Source organism: Otolemur garnettii, unplaced genomic scaffold (genome assembly GCF_000181295.1).
Source record: "Otolemur garnettii isolate 467f Iridium unplaced genomic scaffold, OtoGar3 scaffold00004, whole genome shotgun sequence".
Classification (NCBI taxonomy): Eukaryota; Metazoa; Chordata; class Mammalia; order Primates; family Galagidae; genus Otolemur; species Otolemur garnettii.
Genome location: NW_003852399.1, coordinates 27,769,957 through 27,786,975, shown reverse-complemented (window position 1 = coordinate 27,786,975; position 17,019 = coordinate 27,769,957). Strand labels below are relative to the sequence as shown.

General features: G+C 35.2%; 1 protein-coding gene across 1 annotated transcript in view; it reads right to left on the bottom strand.

Moving 5' to 3' along the window:
• STK3 (serine/threonine kinase 3) overlaps nucleotides 1-17,019 on the bottom strand; it is a 276,275-nt gene that overhangs the window by 229,949 nt on the left and 29,307 nt on the right. The window contains exons 2-4 of the mRNA XM_003782452.3: nucleotides 15,064-15,144; nucleotides 10,611-10,739; nucleotides 6,934-7,048 (exon numbers count right to left, since the gene is read on the bottom strand). Of these exons, the coding sequence (XP_003782500.1) occupies nucleotides 6,934-7,048; nucleotides 10,611-10,739; nucleotides 15,064-15,144 (325 nt within the window). The remainder of the gene's footprint in view (nucleotides 1-6,933; nucleotides 7,049-10,610; nucleotides 10,740-15,063; nucleotides 15,145-17,019) is intronic.

Genomic DNA, 17,019 nt, shown 5'->3' with positions numbered 1-17,019 from the left:
CCCAAGGGCAAGACCAGAATAAATAAAACAAAGAAAAAGCCCTTGAAGAAATAGAGATAATTTAGGAAACACAGAATAAATTTTTGTTTTTTTGGAGACATAGTCTCACTTTGTCGCCCTCAGTGGAGTGCCGTAGCATCATAGCTTACAGCAACCTCAAACTCTTGGGCTCAAGCAATTCTTTTGCCTCAGCCTCCCAAGTAGCTGGGGCTACAGGCACCCACCACAACGCCTGGCTATTTTTGTTGTTCTTGTTGTTGCAGTTATCATTGTTGTTTAGCAGTCTGGGGCAGGTTCAAACCCACCAGCCTCAGTGTATATGGCTGGCACCCTAGGCAGCGCCAGAAAATAACTTTTAAAAAAATGTGTCACTCTTAAAGCAATTGGAAAAGTAGCTCCACTGAGCTACAGGCACCGCCAGAAAATAACTTTTAAAAAAATGTATCATTCTTAAAGCAATTGGAAAAGCTTTTGCATCTATGTATCAGTATCAAAGTTACAGAAAAGAAAAAATCAAAAGAGTTTCGTAAATTAAAATATAACTGCTATATAAGAAGTTCAGTTACAAGAGTGAGAAAGTAAAGTAGAATAAAGAACCTCCATCCTCTCAAAAAAAAAAAAAAACCAAAAAGACAAAACAATACAAAAAAAAATCTAAGAAGAAAAAATAAAAAATTCAAGAGATTCAACGAAGTGAAGAAAATAGAAGGAGAGACCATCAAAGAAATTTTTCCAAAGCTAAAGAGAGACAGGTGTTTATGTTAAAAGGAACTACTGAATGCTGGGCATAACTAATAAAACATCTTTGTGGAATATCAGAAACATCAAGATGTAAAAAAGTCCAAAATTTGCCAGAGAAAGAAAAACCTACAAATAAATACAACTCTGACAAGCATTAGCAACAATAAATGCAACCCTGGATAACATGGGAACATCTCAAAAGCTCTGAGAGAAAATTTTCATTGTAAAATTCTATAGAGGCTAACTACCAACTAAATATAAAACCAAAATAAAGACATTTTCAGATATGCAAGGACTCAAACAGACCTCTGATTCTTGTACCATAAAGAAGCTAGTTTAGGAAGACTATAAAACAAAAGTGAAAACCAAAAAACAGGAAATTCATAAGTAAATGGTAGCACTAACCCAGGAGTCCAGTGAAAAGAAATTCCAAGGATGCAGCTGTACAGCAGACCTAAAAAGCAATGAGTCCACATTAGAACAAGAAGAAATCAGGAAGCTCCAAAGAAAATCTTCTCAAAGAAGAATCACATACATTCCAGGAAAGAAAGAAAATTAGTAAGAAGCTAGAAGGCATTAACAAAATGATGAAGATGCATATGTTACTTTTCGTAACATGGACTAAAATAAGAAAAACTCCAGGAAAAACAAAGAATTATGTAACAACATGACCTATCAACCTAAATATGGCAATGATTTTGAGTAATTGATTAAGTGTGAGAAAAGTAAATCCCCATATAAGGGATATGACATTGGACATTTAGCGATGGAGATATAATTTTAACTATCATTGCTTCCTCTTCCAAGAAGCCCTTTGCCTTCTCTTGTCTGACTCGTTTATTCAATTATTCCTTCAACAAATATTTACTGAGTATCCATTCCCAAAGCTGGAGATAAAAGTGAACAACAACAGCAAAAAGTCCCCACAAAATTCCTGCCACTTTGGAGTTAATAGTCAATGACTATTACACTTCAAAAATCAGCTAGTGGGTTCTCTTGACAAAGAAGTTTTCTCTGAACCAATGTTAGGCAATGCATCTCCTTTCTTCATCTTAAATAACTCTCTTTATATAAGAGAATGTAGGTTTTTACATACCTATTACTTCATCTAATGTGTGAACAACCCAAAATAGCAACATTTACATTTATTAAATTGATTTTCCTGGACCATAAAACTAATTTGTACAAGAACCAACACTAAAATCTACAGTGCTGAAAGCCTGAGTTCATGCTGTTTCTACTATACTAGGTTGAATTAAAACAAGTGGTCAAATAAAAAAATGGACCTAACTGAGACAGAATAACCTTTGGCACTTTCTTAGAATGTTTCCAACTATACAATAACATCTCAGACATAAACTCTATTTCCTCTGTATGTCAAGACATGGCTTTATAGTTAGGTAAAGATCATTTTGAAAAGTCTCTAATCAAAAATCTTATCTTTTAAAAGCTTCAATTTCAGAGTTATGCATTTCTACCTTGCAGTGTACAATACTGGAAATGTATAAAGGCTTCAAGACATTAAATAGCATCTGATATAAAATAAAGTGCATTTTTTAAAAATTTCCTCACAAGGAACCTTGAAAATTTATTTTTTTAACTTAAAACTTAATTGCTCATGAAAAATAATAATTATATTAATTTACACTAAAATTTTTTTAAAAAGCTTTCTTTTTCATGAGCCAAAAACAGCTTATAGTTAAAAATTATCAAGATATATGTTTCTAGGCCAGATGCAGTGGCTGACGCCTATAATCCTAACACTCTGGGAGGCTAAGGTAGGTGGATCCCTTGGGTTCAGGAATTCAAGACCAACCTGAGCAAGAGCAAGACCTCAAGACCCACTCTCTACTAAAAATTGAAAAAAATTAATTGGGCATTATAGTGGGTTTCTATAGTCCCAGCTACTGGAAAGACTGATGCAGAAGAATCACTTAAATCCAGGAGTTTGAGGTTGCTGTGAGCTACCTGGCATTCCAGCCTGGACAACAGAGTGAGACTCAAATAAAAGAAAATAAAAAAATTAGATAATAAAATAAAATAAGATAAATGTGGAACTTGACAACTTAATCTAAAACGTACACAAGATATCAAGAAAACAAAAGTAATTAAGAAAATTGCATTGCAAATATCAAACATGTCATATACTTAAGAGCATTATTTCTGTTGCAAAAGCAGACAAATCTCCACTGGAACAGAAACCAAATATAGAGCCAAATACATATGGAACTTTAGCAGAATAGACTTACAACTCAGTTAAAAAGGAATAACTGTGTTATGTCAGATTTACACAAAGGAAAAAGCAAAAATACTATACATCTCTAACTCACATCATACACTAAAGTAAATTCCAACTAGGTTAGATATTCAACTGATGATAATAAAATTTAAAGTGCTAGAAAGAGTTCCACTTGTAGTAATGGTGAACAAGATAAATCAGACAAGTCTTTTGCTGAAAGAACTAAAATGACTAAACAAAAAAGATTTAAAAGTCTATATGAGGATTAATGAAGTCACAAAAGTAGTGTCTTTTGTCTGAAGACAAAATAGTAAAAAAGAAAATACCAAAGAAGTGAGCCTAGCAATAAAGGCCACTTTTCTCTGTGAGGCATCTGTCAATTACTACAAAGAGACCAAGAGGCTAAAAAGTAGAGCAGAGCTTTTGAGTGACTTACAAGATAAGGCAAAGACTGGAAATCAAAATCTACCAAAAAGTTGAGAAACCTTAGACCAAAGGAGTATACCACAGATGTAAAGGAGGATCAAATCTCATAAGTATAGTCATGCTACACTTAACAGGGACATGCTCTGAGAACCTTGTTGTTAGCTGACTTCATCATTGTGTGAGCATGACAGAGTGCACTTACACAAACCTACATGTTTTGTAGCTGATTGTTCCTAGGTTACAAATCTGTATACTATGTTACTATACTGAATATTGTAGGGAACTGCAACCCACTGGTAAGTATTTGTGTATCTAAACACATCTACTAAATGTAGAGTAAAGCTAAGATTCTATAATCTCATGAAACATCCATCATACATGCGGTCCATCACTGACTGAAACATCATTATATATAACATAACTGTACTAAAGCCGAGATTCAAATTATTTCTAATCCTGATTGGATTCAGGTGATCCAAGATTGCTAAATGTAGACACAGGCAGAAATGAACAAAACCTTAGGTGAAAAACATCACCATTCAGAAGTTCGAATAATCTCTACCATGTCTTATGTGTATAATATCTAGCACTCTATCAAAAATTACCAGATATAGACAAAAACAATAAAACCAAGAGAAATAATATATAATAGAAATAGATGCACAGGAGATTAAGATAATAAAATTTTCAGACAAAATCAGATTATAATATATTCTTAGAAATAAAGGACAAGCAAGATTTATGGAAAAGATTCAAAATGCTAAAAGAAACTGCCAAGCTACAATTATTTACCCAGCAAATACGTTGTTCAAAAGTGAAGTAAAATAACATTTTTATGCAAAAAAATTGAGACTTTGTCATTATCATACCCACATATAAGGAAATACTAAAGGACATTCTTCAAAAAACTGGGAAATGCAGAAAGGAGTAAAGAATAAAAAGCACAAATATATGAGTAAATATAAACAAACACTGACAATGTAAAACAGTAATAAGAACTCCTTGTGCTATTTAAAATGTATATAGAATTAAAAGAAAACACAAGGAATATAACAAAAAAACAAAAGAACAAATAAGCCCTAAAATAAAAGTTGCCATATTCTTAGAAACAGTTTGTTTTGTGACTATGAAAACAACTAGAGTGAATGTTACACTTGTTTAATAGATCATTGACAACTATTTCACTTGTTACATGTTTGAAAGCCAGCTGATCATTAAGAGCCATGCCTCTGAAATTCAGACAATCAAGATTATCACCACAGTGAATATTCCCATAAAATGATCAACTATTTACATTTACATTTACAATGCACAGGCATTTTAAAAAATGGAATGATTGGCCAGGCGTTGTGGTGGGCTCCTGTAGTCCCAGCTACTTGGGAGGCTGAGGCAGGAGACTCGCTTGAGCCCAGGAATTGGAGGTTGCTGTGAGCTGTGATGCCATGCACTCTACCCAGGGGGATAGCTTGAGGCTCCATCTCAAAAAAAAAAAAAAAAAAAAATGGAATGATACATCTGCTTCTATTGCTAATCTTAACCATAATGATACTCTTTTCAGATAATAAATAAATGGAGGAAAACGTCCTCATGATGGAAAAGAAAAATACAAATATTCCTGAGATTTAAGAGAAACTGTCATCAGGCAACAAACACCCTAAAGTGATATACCTACAGCTCCTGGTCAATCTCTTACACAGCACTAGGTTCTTTTTCATATGTGAAAGTTATCAGCCTCTTAACACACTACTCCAGAACCAAGGATAACTGCAGGTAAGAATAATAATTAGACTATTCCAAAGGTATGATTTCCTCTCCCCAACATATTCGGTGGACTCTGTTGTCTAACAAAGTACCTAAAGGAGTAAAATGTTCCTTTTGATAACTGGTGAAGGAGATTCGTGAAAATAATGATCCTGATATATACCTATCTTTAAGAACTGTTGTATACCTTCATAGTCCATAAGTACTGGCAACAAGCAATAAACTACTTGGTTCAAGTACTTTCTATCAACTCAAAATGATAACAATACTTAAAACCATGAAAAGGAAGATTTTAAAAATTTTCCATTTCACCCACTTTTACTTCATATTCCTACTAGATAATTTTAAATACAAAATGTATAGAGGTTAGCCCTGAAATGATTTTAACTTTAATGATTCCACTTTAAACTGGAATATAATTATTTTCAATTAAAGCATTGTTCTGCCATTCAAGAGTCATTTGATTTACATAAATGCTAGTTAAGTGCTATAAAAATTCTAAAATACATAATCAGAATGTCACAGATCACTGAATCCATTCTGTCGAAACAGGGATTACTTTAACTTCTGTTTCACTTCCTTTAAAAGAAAGTCACTTATTTTTTCTGTTGAGACAGAATCTCACTGTGTCGCCCTTGGTAGAGTGTCGTGGCGTCACAGCTCACAGCAACCTCAAACTCTTGGGCTTAAGTAATTTTCTTCCGTCAGCCTCCCAAGTAGCTGGGACTGCAGGCACCCACCACTGAGCCTGGCTATTTTTCGTTGCAGTTGTCACTGTTGTTTAGCTAGCCGTGGCTGGGTTCAAACTCACCACCCTTGGTGTATGTGGCTGGCGCCGTAACCAGTGTGCTATGGGCGCCAAGCCACACTTATTTTTTCTAAGAAGAAAAAAAATTAAGAAAATAAATTTACAACATATTTCCTCAATCAAACTTTAAAATGATGCTGGTTAACCACAAATTGACTCAAGTAATTGAGTATTTTTTCTAAATGCATTTTACTAAAATGTTCCTGACAACATATAATGTCATATAGTAACTGGGTTGCTTGCTGTTCTACAGAATTACAAATTATTTCACTGATTATTATTCTTACTCATTCAGAGATAAAATAGTCATTTTAGTTCTTATAAACTGTTCAAATCAAATAAACTAGATGTACTGCTAGCCTAAAGTAAACAATTTTGTAAAAAGCTCTTCTACTTGAGAGTCTAATAATCATAAAAAGCTTTTGTTAACACATTTCACTAAGCTGGGTTCACAAAAATTTAAAATATATTGATACAGATAGCTATAAAAACTAGCTCTATCACTTTCACACATCCTGACAAAATTGGGAAAATAAAGGTAAAATTTTTTCAATTTTTTTTTAAATTCAGAAACATATAATATGAACTGTTACCTGCCATAAATTGTAATACAGATAACTTAGGATAAGAAAATACTGTGACTATTATGAACTTTAAATAAAATTCTAGCTATAATTTATTGAACTCACCTAATACATATCATACTTCCAAATGAAGTATTACTGTAGAGTTTCTCAAGGATGTATAAAAATTATACTAATAAATAAATTAAACAGCTGTGAGATTCCTAAATATGCCACAGAAAGATAAATAGCTGGTTCTCACCTGCTAGATTCCTTTACACCATTTAAAATCTGTTTTCCACGCTAACATTTCCTTTGTAAGAAAATACTATCTAGTCAGATTCTAAATTATGAGTATTTAGAAATGTGATTAGCAAAACAATGTTAATACTTACTGTCTTGTTTCGTAATCTAATTATGTCAGAGACAGAGCCAGCTCCACAATATTCCATAACAATCCAGAGGTCTGTGTTCTTAAAGTAACTGCCATAGTATTTTACAACATATGGGCTAAAGAAAAATACATCAACAATTAAATTTAGTTAATCCCCAAAGAAAATCTTTTTCTTAATCTCAATACAAAGTTACTTTTAACATTTTGTAATGTTCAGATAAGTAAATGTAAATGAGTAAATTTCTACTGTATGTAGAATTACCTATATCTAAAGAATATCAACTATCTATAATTAAGCTTTAATTCATGGATGAAATTTAACAAGATTACAGAAGAGGCCCAAATGTTTTGAGTGATTCTGAAAAAAATAAGGCTTCATTTTGGTAAAGAATTTACTATTTAACATTTTAAATGTGAACTTTCTAAAAGATTTCACAGTCAAATATTAACATTCAACATTCAAATATTCTGTATTTCATTGAGGCAAAAAAGTTATTTTAAATTTTCTTTCATTTTAGTCTTTGAAAGTTCTGGAGAAAAAATGATTATAATATTTTGTGCTTAAATTCAGTTAATGAAAATTATTAACGATTTTAAGTATTTCTGAATTGAAGTTTTATATCTTCCAGGGCATTCTGCTACAAAGCAGTAACAAGAACATTTTTTTCCATTTTTTTTTCTTTGCAGTATTTATGGTTTTATTTTAACACAAATAGAATGTGCACGTGAGCTGTCTATTCCTTTTCTTCACCGCGCAGCCTGGCACTGGGATTGGTGACTCTGATAGCCATTTGGGCTGCTCTTTCCACAATGGCTTTGCGGTTCTTGGAGGAGACGTGAGCAATCTCTGCCCAATAAGATTTGTTGCACATGGGCTGCGCTTTCCGGCTCCTTGACGTTGTGGACGAGGAACTTCCGGAAACCACTGGGCAGCTTGTGCTCTGTTTTCTTGTTGCTCCTATAACCAGTCTTGGGCATCAAGATCTGACCCTTGAATCTTCTCCAAACCCTGTTATCAATACCTCTGGGTTTCCGCCAGTTATGCTTAATTTTGACATATCAGTCTGACTTGATCCTCTTTTTGACGATCTTCAGCTTCACAACGGGTCTGGGGGCGGCCATGATGCCGAATAGGAGATGGCAGCCACCTCGGTAGGTAGCGCGGAGGAAGAGAACTCCATTTTATTCTTTACTTTTCTTTCCCATTAAACGTGGATCTGACTTCCCTAGGGTTCCACCAATCTATAATAATAATCTTCCCCATATTTCACATGCATACTGTATCTATTCATTCACTCAACCAAAGGCACCAGTGCTAGGCAATGTAACAGGTGTGGACAAATCCTTCCCTCAAAATGTAAGAGAATAAAGACAGTGAAGATATTTCAGAAGAAAAATCTATTAAGACTTAGTATCATCAGAAATATGAGAGAAAGAAATGAAGAAATGATTCTCAGTTTTGTTGTTGAAAGACTAAGTAGATAATGATGCCATTAACACAATAGGAATTTTAAAAAACACACAACAGGAATTTGAAAGGCTTGCCTGGAACAATTAAAAATTTGGTTTTAGAATGTTAAAGTTCCTTCTCCATATTCTAGTTGAGTTGCCAGATAGCAATGAGAAGTACTCCTTAGAACTTAAGTAACCACCATGTGGGAAGATCTAAAGATACTCAGGTAAACACAGCCCCAAACCTAAGGAACTTAAGACACAGGTGACAGAAAAGACAAGTAAATAGTGCTTACAGGAGAAACTCAGGTGAGAGACTGGAGGCAAAAGTGCTGACTAAAACAGGAAGACCCTGTAAGGCCATCCTCAAGAGATGAGATTTATCTAGGCAATAGCAAGCCCCATATGTGTTTTAAACAGGGAACAGTTTGGGCAGCGCCTGTGACTCAAAGGAGTAAGGCACCGGCCCCATATGCTGGAGGTGGCAGGTTCAAACCCAGCTCCGGCCAAAAACTGCAAAAAAAAAAAAAAAATAGGGAACAGTTTGATCAGATTTGCATTTAAGAAAGACTGCTCTGGCTTGGCGCCTATAGCTCAACCGGCTAAGGCGCCAGCCACCTACACCTAAAGTGGTGGGTTCGAATCCCCAGCCCGGACCCACCAAACAACAATGATGGCTGCAACCAAAAAATAGCCGGGTGTTGTGGCGGGCGCCTGTGGTCCCAGCTACTTGGGAGGCGGAGGCAGGAGACTCGCTTGAGCCCAGGATTGGAGGTTGCTGTGAGCTGTAATGCCATGGCACTCTGCCCAGGGGGACAGCTTGAGGCTCTGTCTCTAAAAAAAAAAGAAAGACTGCTCTTACATCAATAAGAAAATAGGTTGGAGGAAGCAAAATGAAAGATAAGATGAACAAATAAGACAAAACTGCAGAAATCTGAGCAAGAGGTAGTAGATTATAAGATGCACAAAGGTCAAAAGAAGAAAAGGCAATATTTGAGTCCCTGACTTTCCCAGACAATACTCAATTAAGATCTCTAAAGTACAGCACTAGTACCTAAACTATTTTTACCATAAGAATAAAATAATACTAGCATCAGGAGCGTACTAAGCACACCTGATGGCCTAGCACTATACTATCTATGTTCAGTCTCCTTTTCTACATCAAACTGTGGTAAACACATTCTTATCAAGTTACAAAATGATTAAATAACAGCAAGGTCTGGGATACCTTTGCAATTATATACTTTGAGCTGGGGATTGAGGAATGTATTGTTTTTCTTCTATAACCACTCGAATTTCAAGTTATAGAGCTTGTATGGAAAATATGTGATGTAATCTAAATATTTATATCTAGTATACTCTAAAGAAAAGCAAAACTGAATATATCCAAGCACTGATGTGCTTCTGGGATTACTCAGTCACTACATCAGCTTTTTAAAAAGCTTATACTATATAATGTTTTGTTTTGTTTTTTTCTTTTTGGAAACAGGGTCTCACTCTGTCACCCAAGCTGGAGTGGAATGATATGATCATAACTCACTGCAACCTCAAACTCCTAAGCTCAAGGTATCCTCCTGCCTCAGCTTCCCATGTAGCTGGGTCTATAGGCATATACCACCATATGGGCTAATTTTTCTATTTTTTGTAGAGACAGGGTCTCACCATGTTGCTCAGGTTGGTCTGGAACTCCAGACCTCAAGAGATTGTCCCATCTTGGCCACCAAAAGTGCTAGAATTAATTCCAGATGTAAACCACTATGTCTGGCCATATAAAGATCTTATATACTGCCAGAGAGAAGTTTACCATTAATCTTTTATTAACATGGTAGTGATCTGATAAGGGGTGACAATGTGTTCAGAGACACATGTGAGACAATTCTGATAAGTAAGACTTAGACTGAGGTTTCTTTGGAGCACCCCTTCCTGCTTTTTCCTTTCTTCCTTCTGCCTGGAATGTAAACACAAGGTTGGGGTTGTAGCAGCCCTCTTATAGCCAAGAGATAATAAACATCATTTCTGTTTTTAAGCAGAAGAGCTACAAAGAGCTGCAAGTCCTAAAGACAACCCTAAAAAGCTATACTCACCTTCCCTAAAAGATCAGTCTCTCTTCCAATGGGAAGACAGGAAAAAAAATTGAAGAGATAATCAGAGAATACATTTTATTATACATTATTGGCAAAATTCATCAAAATGAAGGTAAACAAAGAAAATAAGATTTCTTTATACCTATCACATTGCTGCATTATGGAAATTTCTTTGATTATTTCCTGAAGATCTGACTCAACAGGTACTTGTTTAATTGCAACAACTTGACCAGATTCCTTATGTATTGCTTTAAATACACTTCCATAAGACCTAAAAAAAAAAGAAAGAAAGAAAAAGATATTATTTTTTTACTATTAAACATAACTACTAGAGTTTTTAAGTCCATGAGTTTTTATTCACTGTCTTTTCTAATTTAAAACATTATTTAAATGGTTAAAAAATTAAAGGAGGCGGCGCCCAGAGTTCAGTGGGTAGAGGGCTGGCCACATACACTGAGTCTGGCAGGTTTGAACCCAGGCCAGGTCAACTAAAATCAACAATTGCAACAAAAAAATAGCCAGGCATTGTGGCAGGCACCTGTAGTCCCAGCTACTTGGAAGGCTGAAGCAAGAGCATAGCTTAAGCCCAAGAGTTTGAGGTTGCTGTGAGTTGTGATGCCACAGCACTCTACCGAGGGTGACATAGTGAGATGCCACAAAAAAAAAAAAAAAATTAAAGTAAATAAGAAAAGTTAATGAAATACATCTTAACTGCTTCAGTTACAGATGTAAAATCATCAAGTTAATGTATAATGAGATGCCATTTTTCTTATGTATGAAAGAAACAGACATATAGTTTACTAGCTCAAACAAACACAGCACTGAGAAGATACAAATGGAAATTAAAAGACTAAAAAGAACTCAATACATAGTAAAAGGTTCTAACCTTGTTTAAGTTCATACTAAAGTATAAGTGATTTCTGCCTTCATTGTTTTTGCTTTTGAAAACACATAAATATTTGTTTTATTTTTAAATATCTTTTAACTTGTAAATAATTAGCTGAGTTTCAAGAGTTGTAGCAGAGATAGCTTTTTTTGGTAAATGATTATTGGATCCTGTTCCTCACTTCATGTACATGTGCATGTGTAGTCTTTCTCTTGAGGAGGAGAAGATAGTAAAAGGAGTATTTGAAGAGATCCTGGATCTGTAACTCAGGGAAAACGAGATTCCTGGCTTCTCTGACTTCAGTGTTAATGCAGTGGCCAGATGAAGTTTTTATCTGTTTCTAAGACTATATGAACAAGGGTCTGGGACTTTGATATTCTAGAGCAGTGGTTCTCAAACCTTCCTAATGCTGCGACCCTAACAGTTTGCTCAGCTAGTTAACTAAAACCTAGACTCAAAAGAGGCCTACATCAAGCAAGATGCCAAGCGATCCTCCCTGTATATGTTGAAGGAAGATCAAAGCCTCAAGGAAAGGAAATACTACAATGGGTGTATGTTACATGTGACTTGCTCATCCACTTCCTAACTATGTTTACAGAAAAGGTCCAGAGGACACCCAGCATCAATGAAAGCTCTATAGCGTAAGAAAGAGACAACAGAAAACCCAACATTGAAATTGACTCCTTGAATTTTTTTTTTGTTTTTGAGACAGAGTCATACTTTGTCACCCTCGGTAGAGTGCCATGGCACTCACAGCAATCTCAAAGTTTTGGGATCAAGTGATCCTCTTGTCTCAGCCTTCCAAGTAGTTGGGACTATAGGCACACCTGCCACAACGCTTGGCTATTCTTTTTTTGTAAGAGATGGGGTCTCCCTCTTGCTCAGGCTTCTCAAACTCATGAGTTCAAGCACGACACCCACTCGGCCTTCCAGAAAGCAAGGAATACAGGCCTGAGTGAGCCAACACACCCAGCCTAGGCTCCCTGAATTTAATAGATAATGTCCTTGTCCTGGGACAAGTGAAATGGCAACATGTAACCCCCTGAAAAAAGGTGGCAACATAATGGGTAGCAAAGTAAGGCTGAATTACAATGCTTTTTTATTCCATATCTAGGTTTTAATATTGAAGTTATGCTGGCTTCAGAAAAATAACACAATTGTTTGTGTTTTAAGTAAAATAACACAATTGTTTGTGTTTTAAGTACTAGATAAAACATATCTGGTACCTTTTTTGGTGAAGAGATAAAAATATACCCAACACAAAATTCACTATTTTAAACATTTTAAAGTATACAGTTCAGTAGCATATAGCATGGTTCACAGTGTTGTACACCCGATATTTCTATGCAATTCCAAAACATACGGAATCTGCTTTTGGTGTCTATAAATTTAGCTACTCTGGATACTTCATATATACAAAATCATATGATATATGACCATTTGTATTTGGCATCTTTCACTTGACATAATTTTGAGGTCCAATGACCCTGTAGCATGTATCAATACTTCATTCCTTTTCACGGCTAAACTGCCACTGTATGAACATAACACATACTTTTTAACCATTCATTAGCTAATAGATATGTGAGCTGTTTTCGCATGTGGGCTATTTTGAATAATGACCCTATGAGCTGGTCCCTTTTTAACTAATAGGCATTTAATCACCTTTCTATCATGTCTGTGGTGATTTATTTAAGTTTTAACTTCTTTGAAGGTCAATTCACAGAATTTATACTTTGTTAGGGAATCATCTTTTCTTGTAGATTTTCAAATTAGTTGTCACAGAGCAGCATATGGTACTTTCTCAATTCTTCAATTTGTTTCTCTCTCAGTAGCTCTGTGTTTTTTCTTATTCCAAATCTTCTATATTTTTATTCTATTTTCTTTAATCAACATCAGAAGAGACTGAACTATTTTAGCATTTTGTTCAGATGCTTTAATATCTTTCATTTCTGTATTTTGTTTTCATTTTATTAATTTCAGCCATTTCTTTAATTCTCTCATCCTAGTTTGTTTTATTATTTCCCTAAGTACTTTAAATAAGCACTAAGTTTCTTTACTTTTTGCCTTTCTTCTTTAGTAATTAAAGAATATGAAAACTAAAATTTTCCGTAGTTTTATTGTATTCCACAGATATTGGTACAATGTGTTTCCTTTTCACTATTTTCTATAATATTATTTTATAATATTCTCTTCAGTCCACTGGTCACTTTGGATTATGTTTCCTAATTCCTAGTGTGAGGTTTTGTCATATTGTAATTACTTTTTTCTAATTTAGTAGAGTGTAATCAGAAAACATGACCTGTAAAAATCTCTATTTTTTTGAATTGGAAGTTTTTTATTTTATCAATAACCCATGAAAATACCTCAAAAAAGAGGACTGCAAAGATATATATTGTATGTATAGTTTACTTTACTTTATTCCTTCTATTTCATGTGTACCTTATTTTACATTTTTCCTTCTATTTCCTTGTCCTCATTCTTGCTGATCTAAGCTCCTATTAATTCTGTTTGTATTGGAGATTCCCCTTTACTTTGCCGTTCTATTAACTGCTCCCTACATTTCTTTGTGCTCAAAATGAGACATTTATCTACTATTATTTTAAAACTGCATCAACTGTTTCTCTGCCTATACCTATTTTCCTCAATGAGACACTCAATTTATTCATACCTACTACTTACCCTTTCCCAAACTGAAAAAAACTCACGTCTCTGAAAGATACCCTTAAGATCAGTTGTATAAGAAAATCAAAATCAGGCAGTGCCTGTGCCTGAGTGAGTAGAGCACCAGCCCACATACCAAGGGTGGCGGGTTCAAACCTGGCCCCAGCCAAACTGCAACAAAAAATATCTGGGCGTTGTGGCAGGCACCTGTAGTCCCAGCTACTCAGGAGGCTGAGGCAAGAGAATCGCCTAAGCCCAAGAGTTAGAGGTTACTGTGAGCTATGACGCCACAGCACTCTACTGAGGGCAACAAAATGAGACTCTATCTCAAAAAAAAAAGAAAATTAACTGCCATGTAGACCATATTTAACTTATGCTAGTTTTGAACCCAGAGCCTCACTATAAACATATAACTCACACATCTTCTGACCTATCTTAGCCTAATAAAATACCATGGCTCCACGGAAAATTTTTTTATTTAGAGTGCCAGTCAATGTGTCAATGAGAATGCCATGTGTGATGAACTAGCAAACCTTCTGGAAATCTTTTCACAGCACGTTTCTTGCTTTTCCCTTATATATGTAAACATGGCCAACTTCTCTGAAAAAAAAATTACCAGATCTAGCAAATTCTAATTTTAAAATACCATATCAACTGCCAATTTAATTATTAGAAATAATATTTTATTCAAGCAAATATACTCCAGTTGCAAGATTAACATCATATAGTATTTTTTAATTGTTTTACCACTATCTGAATGCTTTCTCTTTTTTCTCTTTTCTTTTTCTTTTTAAGACAGAGTCACACTTTGTTGCCCTCAGTAGAATGCTGTAGTGTCATAGCTCACAGTAACTTCTAACTCTTGGGCTCAAGCAATTCTCTTGCCTCAGCCTCCCAAGTAGCTCGGACTACAGGTGCCTGCCACAACATCTGGCTATTTTTAGAGACGGGGGTCTCAACTCTTGCTCAGGCTAATCTCAAACCTATGAACTTAGGCAATCCGCCTGCCTCGGCCTCCCATGCTTTCATTTTTTTTTATACTTACCCTTCTCCAAGTTTCTCCAATACATCAAAAACTTCCTCGGGCTGCTTTGTCAAACTGTCTTCACTCAGCTTTTTCAGCTTACTAACAAAAAAAAAAAAAAAAAAAAAAAAAGTCTTTTCTTTGAGGCATATTTTAAATTTAAAATTTTATTTTTAATAAGCAATATATTGAGGGCCCCAAAATCAAACAATATAAAAAGTATACAGTAAACATTCTTTTTCCAAGCCCTGTTCCTCATGTGCCCAGCAACATCCCCCAAATAACCACTTTTATTAGTCTCTTATAAAAACTTCATACAAGTATGAATATGCAGAATGGCCACAAAGTTTGTGACAAATTTTATACCCCCCCCATATATTAAGTTGTTCCCTTTTTAATAAATAGGACAGCATTTTATATACTCTTCATACTTACTAGTACCTTACCTGTACTTTTCACATAATGATACATATACAACCTGTGCTGGAGGATCTTTATATCAATCAGTACATACAGGTTGATCATCTACTGTGAACATTTTAAATCCAAAATGCTCTAAAATCCAAAACTTTCTGAGCACTTATATGACTCCAGAGTGAAAAACTCCGCACTGGACCTCATGTAACAGGTTATAGTCAAACTGCAGGCACAGTTTATTCAGCTACCCTAAAGGAAGAAGGAACTTCCCAGTACCCTTCAATTGCAACTTATCTTTTCCATAGATACCCAGATTCCCCCATGTAACCAGAACCACAAAGGATGACCATATGGCACATGTGCATGCCAGACACACCAACAACAAGTTCCTCACAATGCTCCACGTGGGGCCAACAGCTTATATGTATTACTGTGGTTTTTTTGTTTATTCTCTGCTCAGTGGTATCATATTTTTGAAAATGTCTAAAAGGCCTGCAGACACCAGTATGGGTTAACAGTGATAAAAGAGAAAGCACTTATGTTTATCTCTAGCACAGAAAGTCAGGGTGCTAGAGAAACTGGGCAACAGTATAGGTGTCAAACATCTTACAGAATAACTGTTAGAATGACCACTACACATGAGCTGAAAAAACAAAAGGATAAACTGTTGAACTTCTATGCTAAAAGTGAAGAGAAGTTAATGAAAAATACAAAAACAATGCATAAAGCTAAAAATGAAGATCCTGAATGTGTACTGAAGGAATGGATCCATCAGCATGACAGTGAACTCATATGTGTATCATTTAATAATATGCCAATCGTTGTGAACTAAAATAAACTTGTAAGCCCCCCAAGCTGACTATAGGTCCCCATCTTGGCCAAGGGGTCTCCAGAATAACCCTAAAGTTTAATCACTGGCTATGAGGAGAAGGGAGGTCAGACACATCTGGTCATGCCCCCTCTCTTTTGGAGATACTCTTTATAACAATAAGATACTAAATCATTAACAACACCTAAGCAAAACTTATACCACACCTGCAGGCATCAATTTACTTACTAGAGCATTTAAGTTTTGGCAAATGTCCAGTAACTTGTCTCTATTTAACATACATCCTTAACTTAAAATGGTTCAAGGCTTTAGACAAAACATCTTTTCTTTAACCAATTACAAGTCAAAGAATCTTTAAACTCACCTTCAAGCTACAACCCCCACCCCCAGATGTTCTGCTTCTCTAGCCAATCAATGTACACCTTCCATGTGTTGCTTTATGACTTGACATGTCATTCCTGTCTCCATTAATGTATAAAATCAAACTGTAACCTAGGTGCCTTGGGCGCATTTTCCATCACTTCTTGAGGCCATGTATTCCAAGCCATTGGTCACACACACTAGACTCAGAATCTCTTTAAAATATTTTGCAGTTTTAGGCCAGGCAAGGTGGCTCATAAGGCTGAGAACAACCTGAGCAAAAAGTGAAACCTCTTCTCTACTAAAAATAGAAAAACTAAGGCAAGAAGATCACTTAAGCTCAAGAGATGGAGGTTGCTGTAAGCTATGAC